General features: G+C 31.3%; 1 protein-coding gene across 1 annotated transcript; it reads left to right on the top strand.

Annotated features, from left to right (window-relative positions):
* The first annotated feature begins 1,838 nt into the window (after nucleotides 1-1,838).
* On the top strand, nucleotides 1,839-8,019 carry LOC145611625 (cytochrome P450 734A1-like). Its single transcript, XM_081666968.1, has 5 exons — nucleotides 1,839-2,539; nucleotides 3,908-4,131; nucleotides 4,392-4,636; nucleotides 5,789-6,377; nucleotides 7,144-8,019. Exons 1-5 carry the CDS (start codon nucleotides 2,248-2,250, stop codon nucleotides 7,603-7,605), a joined length of 1,812 nt encoding a protein of 603 aa, XP_081523094.1. The 5' UTR covers nucleotides 1,839-2,247; the 3' UTR covers nucleotides 7,606-8,019.
* The last annotated feature ends 417 nt before the right edge of the window (nucleotides 8,020-8,436 follow it).

Here is an 8,436-nt window from a genome sequence, read left to right on the forward strand (position 1 = left end):
TATACGATGGTTTATGAGCTCATTAGTTTTTGTTTTTCATGTCAAATAAGTCCAACGTAAATTGGAAGTTATTACTAAGATGAGTTAAATCTTTAAGTTAACGTTGTTAGTAGAAAATATAGACCTGGTTACCTATGCATGTCATTGGAAAATTGACTTCTCTACTTTTGTTCGTTTCATTCCAAAATGGAGGTGAATCAATTTAACACGGTATGTTATTGGATGATTTTCAGGCACTAATGACAAATTTATGAAGACAATGTCACTAATGGAAAAGTTATTATTAGTCAACTTTTCATAACTCTTTTATAAATTTTATTTCTTGACAAAATGCTTGAAAGTCAACATATATATATATATATATATATATATATATATATATATATATATATATATATATATATATATATATATATATATATATATATATATATATATATATATATATAGGGTATAAAGGGTAATGCTATATGTAGCTCTAAGGGCTATATATAAGCATTAAATATACTCTTGGAAATTGTATAAAATTAGGAATTCATGACAAAAACACACGTAAATCAGTGTAATTAGTGTTTATATTTTGATGATTTCTTAACTTTTTACGATTTTCAAGTGTAAAAAGAACAAAAAACAATATCGAATATATGGAGATGGTCTAAGAATGGTTTGTTGTGAGATTGAGATGATTTTTATTACTTAATAATCTCTTACGATTTTTTATTTTATTTCTGTGTCATATATAAATCGAGCAACTATATTATTGAATTTATAAAAGGTTCTAAATAATTAAGACAACAAAATTAAAAGGATGGAGTATTGTAATTTTGTCTCAACTAATTTGCTGAAAAATAACATACTTAATTGTCTCTATCTTGTAAAACATATGATAATACTTTGAAAGGAGAAAAGGCTAACCTTTTTATGACTTTTATAATATAATATGCCCCTAAAAATGGAAGCAATTCACGAATAATTAATTAACTTCCAATTCAACAAAATAACACAAATTTTAATTATTGCAATTATTATTGCTACCAATTGATTATTCTCTATGAAATATAACTCCATAAAGAAGCAAATCATGGACAACTCCTATCTAACATTATTAAGAAATTTCTTTATCCATCTTAATCGATCTTACATTATTTATTCGTATTTTTATTTTGTCTCATACTTTGTCAACCTTGTTTTTATCCTCACCACCTTTTTCAATGTACTTTATTTGCGAATCTATAGTAATTAGATAGATCAAACGAAAATGAAGGTGGCATCATTTTTATGGTGCAAAAATCAGCATACATACACTTTCTAAATTAACAGCTACACAAGAGACACTTGACATAACTCTAACTGGTATAGTACATGTTACCAAGCATAAAACAATATTAAATGATCTTTATTAGGGAAAAAAAAAACACTCTCTCCATATCATTTTTTAACGCTAACAACTTGACTTATGCCAGCTTAGGTTAGATCTTGCTTCGTGTCAAACCCTAATCATCCGATCCAATTCCAAGCACTATGAAAATTCAATTTAAATCATTTCATGTCGGGTCTGATTAAGCATGTTTGATTGTTGGATAATCGTTTGCTAACAACTTGACATGTGCCAACTTAGGTTAGATCTTGCTTCGTGTTAGAACCAAGTCACCTAGTTTAATTCCAAACACAATCTTGCTAATCTAATTCAATTCAGTTCAATTCATTTCAGTTCAAAATAGCTTCGTTTAGTAAGTAATCAAGTATATAATGGACTAACAAGTCTTAACAACAGAATGACAGATAGTATGCTGTGCACCAAAAGTTTGTGAAAGAAGAAGGGTAGAAATGTCAAAAAAGAATGTTTGAAAACAATATAAAACTCAACCTCGTTGACCCTCAAAAATATACACAATTGCGGCCCCTACGCCGTTGGCCTTGCCAAGCCCTTCTCTTTCTCTCTCCTCTTTCACTCTCTCTCTCTCTAAAACCTCTTCACTATTAAACACAGAATTCACTCCTAAATCAAAACCACTCTTCTTCTTACACAAAAAAACAAACCCAAAAACTTAAACAAAAGAAAAACCCATCTAAATTATTAATCCAAATTCTCAAAAATTAAAAAAAAAATATTAGTTTGCTTCCTTCTTAAAACAGAGACAGCCAGACAAAAGCAGCAGCAGCAGTTTTGCTCTGTTTTTTAGAGAGAGAAAGAAAAGAAAAGAAAAACAAAACAGAGCAAATTTTGTAATAAAATCAAAGAAAAAAATGGATGATGATGGGTTTTTGTTAAAATTATGGGGTATAAAACCCATAATTTTTACATCAATTATGTTGGTTTTAGTATTAAGAATAATGGTGGTTTTATGGTGGAGACCAAGAAAATTAGAGTATCATTTTGCAAAACAGGGGATCAAAGGTCCTCCTTACAATTTTTTCATTGGTAATGTCAAAGAAATTGTTCAACTCATGTTGAAGGCTTCTTCTCATCCTATGCCTTTTTCTCACAACATTCTTCCTAGAGTTTTCTCTTTCTACCATCATTGGAGGAAAATTTATGGTAATTCTCTCACTTTTATCTTGTCTTAGTCATTTATAGGTTAAGGAAATGATGATTCATTCGGCTCGTGTTCGTGTTAATGTTCGTGTTTGTAGTTCATTTAGTACATTTTTGATACTTGGTTAAGGGTTTATGTGTACTCTGTAGTAGATATAGTTTTAGTAGGTAAGGTTGCATACATCTGATCTGTTCTTATGTTGTCGTGAATAGAAGATTAATGTAATTGTAAAGCATTATATGATTTGACACATTTTTTCTTTATAATTTTGTGTTATAAGATTATATTTTCATTCAATTCATTGTATTGAGAAAAGAGGGACTGTAGATATTTCATAATTGGACCCATTGAGGAAATAATTCTTGGATTTTGTTAAAATTTTATATCATCCAAAGTTTATACTAACTTTTTGAGAAAGGGGAGGAGTACTTTATTGGAATTGTTTAATAAAAAGTTTAATTTTTATTTTTGGTGGGGGTTTGTTGATTTTTAACATTAATTTGTTTTATCAACTTTTTTATTGCATCAGCCAAAATCTCTTAATAATCATCACTTGTCTTCTTCCTCTGTTTTTTCTCTCTGACATGATGTTGTGCAGCCTTCTTTCAGCTGTTAATTATTTGCATTTCTTCATCAATTTCAGTTACTCCTACAGTATAAGCATTCAATTTTCCTCCCTTTTTCTCTTCAATTTCAAATTTTCTTAAAATTTTGTTTTTTGAGTAATTTTTAGTCTAAAAATCATCCATTAATGAAGTAAATTTCCAAAATTTTTTGGATAATGACATCATTAATGGATAATTTTTTAATTTCTCATCCAATATTTCAAATGTTTTTAATTTTTCAATATTATTAGTACAATTTTTTTTATTATTTATTTCATAAAAAAGGATTTTTCTAGAGAAAAATTAAATGTATGTGGGGTTAATAATCATTGCCTTATTTCAGATTTCCTTACTACCTTCTGATACTAAAGGAAGCTCAAATTTTGATAACCCCTTAACTTGTACTACTTGTTTCTTTCTTAGTGGCGCAGTCTTGAATTGTCCTATTTTTCTAGGGTAGCCTCTATTACTCTATAATATCTATCTTAATCTTCATTTCTAAATTATTGGAAATTTATTATAAAGTTTTTATTTTTATTTATTGCTTCAATTTCCTTTATTTGCAAACTTGATACTTACTACTTGAAGTTGTATGGCATTTCCTCTTTGGTGTTAAGGTTTATTACTTCCTCCTACTCCCACATATTTATTGCAATGTTTTAATCTTTGGCAAGTTTTTAAGGTTTTAGGATTTTATTTCCTACATTTACTATGCTTGATATTTTCTTGTTTTTAATCTAAATGTGTTTGAATGTATGTGTGTAGGTACAACATTCATAGTGTGGTTCGGACCCACGGCTCGCTTGACAGTCTCAGATCCGGACCTCATTCGAGAAATCTTTAGTACCAAGTCCGAATTCTATGAGAAAATCGAGGCTAATCCGCTTGTGAAACAACTCGAGGGCAACGGACTTATTAGCCTCAAGGGTGAAAAATGGGCTCACCATCGCAAAATCATAACACCCACCTTCCACATGGAAAATCTCAAGGTAATTAATTAATTTACTTTTACGATAATACACTCTATTACTATGTCAGTATCACACTTCTAATATAGTAATCATAGAATCAAAACCCGTCTACATTACATTACATATGTTACCTGTGTTAACTCGAGTAAACTTAAGTGTATGTAACATGTAGCCATGTAGGTAGGGATAACATTAACATATAGTCCATGGAATGTGACAAATATAGTATGTAAAGTAATGATTATGGCCTCACATAAATATTGTTGGGGAGGATGCAGTTGTTGATACCAATGGTGGGAAAGAGTGTAGAGGAAATGCTGGACAAGTGGGACCGGATGATGTGTGAGAAAGGTGAAGTTGAAATTGAAGTTTCGGAGTGGTTTCAGGGTTTAACAGAGGATGTGATCACAAGAATGGCATTTGGAACTAGCTATGAACAAGGTAAAGCCATTTTCAGGCTTCAAAGCCATCAAATGCTCCTTGCTGCTGACGCCTTTCAGAAGGTTCTCATTCCTGGCTATAGGTAATAATCTCGACTACTAACTCCACTATCTTTTTTACGTTTCACGAGACTATTGAATATTTGAATGAACCACGGTCATAATATATATGTCCATCAGTGTTATTACTCGTAGTAGTTTAATAGGGAGCACTTTAATTCAAAGGATCTTGGCTTGATTTTGATGTCGACCCTTAATTAGTTAGAAATTGAGTGGAATTGTATTTTATATGTATCCGGGTGTACCTATAAGGTTTGATAAGTAGATGAGGTGCTGTGTTTTTCTAGGCCGAAATAATTCGTATTGCCATAATTGCTAGCTAGATGCTACTTGCACATATGACTTCTACATTTTTGAATGAGGAAGCTATTTATTATGGTACTCCAATATTCCCTAATAATTCACCCACCACATAAATTTTCAAACTCACCTCCCAATTAATTTTGGACAATCACCATCTAAACCAAAGATCATAACTATGTTATTCTCCTAATTAATAGGAGTATGGCGACCTTTTCTAAAAGAAGGTGCCACGTATTATCACTTATAATACACCCATTTGATAGATTCACCGACCTTTTTTTTTATCAAGGGCTTCATTTTCATAGCTAGGTCCTCACTTCTAATTCATTGTGATTTATGATTTTGGTCTTATAAGTTATAAATAGGATTTTGATGTTTTGTACCATTGTGTAGCTTCACATATATACAATCTACCTTCACTACAAGATTCCACATTTGTACCGACCGCCTTAAACTCGATTAAACATGTAAAAAAGTCGATTGTACTCCTTATTATGGAGTAATTGAAATTTATTATTTTGTTGTGTTACATATAAAAAAGGCGGTAAATAATTACTACGTATATCCGCAATAAAGTATTGAATATTGTAAATTATTATTATTTCACTTATATAAATCTATTTTGCTACTATAACTAAACAACTTGTAAAGTAACGATGTAAGTAGAGGCATAAGTCAACCAATACTCGACAGATTGTGCAAATAAAATTTGTTATATATTTGTTTGTTTTTTACATAATTGCTAATCAATAAGTTTAGACACTTATTATCGTCCAAACACTAGACACATTATATTACTATATTATATTATGTATTATTTGTTTAATATCTTGTACTAACATATTTGTACATGGGTTGAAAATCTAATGCAGATTTCTACCAACAAAAGGGAATGTGAAATCATGGAGATTGGACAAGGAGATACGAAGATCATTAGTGAAGCTAATTGAGAAGAGGAAATTGGAGAATCACAACTATAATCACAATAATAATAATAACAAAATTATTATAAATGATGATAATAATAATATTATTATGGGAAATAATAATATTGGATCAGAGGAAGTAGCAGGAAATGGTGGGCCAAAAGATTTGCTGGGCCTAATGATCCAGGCTGGAATGAGAGAGGATGAAAAAAATAACAGTATTCCAGAATTTGCCATAAATAATTCTTCATTATTATCATCATTAAATTATGCCCCACAATTATCAAGCACTAATTATAATAATAGTAATGTTAATAATAATGTTACTACTAATAAAATAACGGTCCAAGATATTGTGGAAGAGTGTAAAAGCTTCTTTTTTGCTGGGAAACAAACGACGTCGAATCTGCTGACATGGACCACTGTGCTACTAGCAATGCATCCTCATTGGCAGGACCTGGCACGTGAGGAGGTCTTAAGGGTCTGCCCATCACGTGACTTACCCTCTAAAGATGATCTTGCTAAGCTTAAGATGGTATGTTCCCTTACTACTTTGTTCTTCCTTTTTCCTTTTTTTTTGTTATTGTTTTTTTTTTTTTTTTTTTTTTTTGTTTTTTTTTATGTTGAATTTGTCTTGTAGCATAACATTCTTTCTAAATTAAATTAACCTTAATAACCTATGATTTTTGAAAATTAAATAATTTTGTCTTTAATATCTATGTGCACTAGTATATTGATAAGATAGGGTCTAACATCTACAATGTTAAAAGTCTACCTATATATATGGAGTAGTAGTTATACTATGTGTAGTAGGGAACCTTTAATAATGTGGTACGTCCTCTTTTGACATTGGTTATACGGAGTATGTGTAAGACATGTGACTATTTAGACGATGTAAGGAATTATTTATCACCTGATCAATACACTTAATTAAAAGGATAATTCTAGAAGCAATACGAGGTAACTTTAATACAAGTATGAGATCATATGATTAGTGATTGGAGTGTGCATCACTTTCTTTTTCTTTAGGGCTCTGGTTTTGGCAAAGCAATAAAGCTCGTCGTGTTTGTCAATGATCATATAGATATATGTATAATGTGTACGGAGAATTTAGATTGTTGTTTGATTGCACTTGTGAAATTACTAAGTTACATTTACCTTATATTTGCAATTCCCACGTAATTTCACTTCTTTTAAATTGAGTAATAATAAAATTTGGTGTTGAACATGAGAAGTTTAAGTTTTTTTTGTATGGAAAATCGAAATTCTAAATTTGATGTAGCTAATGTTATAATGTGCAGCTGAGCATGATACTAAACGAGTCCCTTCGTTTATACCCACCAGCAATTGCAACAATCAGACGTGCAAAATATGACGTGGAGCTCGGAGGGTGTCGGGTCCCACGTGGGACCGAGCTACTTGTCCCGATCTTAGCCGTTCATCATGATCAAGCAATATGGGGCAATGATGCTAATGAATTCAATCCCATGAGATTTGCTGATGGTGTTTCTCGTGCAGCCAAGCATCCTGTTGCGTTCATTCCTTTTGGCCTTGGGACTCGCACTTGCATTGGCCAAAACCTTGCTATTCTACAAGCTAAACTTGTGCTCACTATCTTGTTACAACGCTTCTCTTTCACGCTTGCCCCGTCTTACCAACATGCACCAACGGTGTTGATGCTCCTCTACCCTCAACATGGTGCACCAATTGTGTTTAGACGCTTGTCCGAGGACAATAGGGATGATCGAGGGGTGTCATGTTGAGTTGTATAGTTAAGAGTTAGCATGTCTCCTTTATGTATGCTTGCTCGTGTGCGTTTTCTGTTCATATAGTAATTATCCAATCGATAATTTTGTGATTGTGGTATTGAGTATTACTAATGAGTTTTCGAGATTAGGTTAAAATATCAAAATTCAATCACTCGTCGTGATTAAAAAAAAATGGAAAGTTTCGGTTGTGTTTACTAACATAAATTGCTTATTAGCAAATGTAATCTTGTAATCTTGCCAAAAGGTTACAAGACATTAGGTTGTAGCATTTTGACTCCCTGCTTAGATGTTTAGGATTTGTTATGGAGATGTGAGATAAGTAGGAATTAGTTAAAGATATGTTGAGAAAGGGTTTGAAGTGAGATGCACATTCTTTTATTTAGTTAAACTCTAATGCATGAAATGTAGATTTTGGCTCATTTCTTTCACTAAGTGCAAAATGTACTTATTTCTTTCGTTAAATGAGACTGTTATTTAAAGACGGAGAAAGTAATTAACAAATTAAATACCTTGCATTTTCTTGGGGATGAGAGGAAGAAAGAACCAAGAAATTGATGATTGAGAAATACAAAAAAGTGGAACTTGAAAAAAGGATTGCATTAAATAATGAATTTATGTCTAAATGAAGGAAACTAAAAGTTTGAGTTACCAATGCAGGTTATTCTCATTAAAGTCCGGCGAGATCACGGCTAGGGAGCCTAGATTTTAGGGGCACTTGATTATTGCCTATTGGTTAGAGTTTTCAAGTTATGATTGTAATAACTATTCTTCTTTCCAAAAAAAAAAAAAAAAAAAAAAAAAAAAACCTTATTCTTGTACGTTTAT

Source organism: Chenopodium album, chromosome 24, assembly GCF_948465745.1.
Source record: "Chenopodium album chromosome 24, dcCheAlbu1.1, whole genome shotgun sequence".
In the NCBI taxonomy this organism is placed as follows: domain Eukaryota; kingdom Viridiplantae; phylum Streptophyta; class Magnoliopsida; order Caryophyllales; family Amaranthaceae; genus Chenopodium; species Chenopodium album.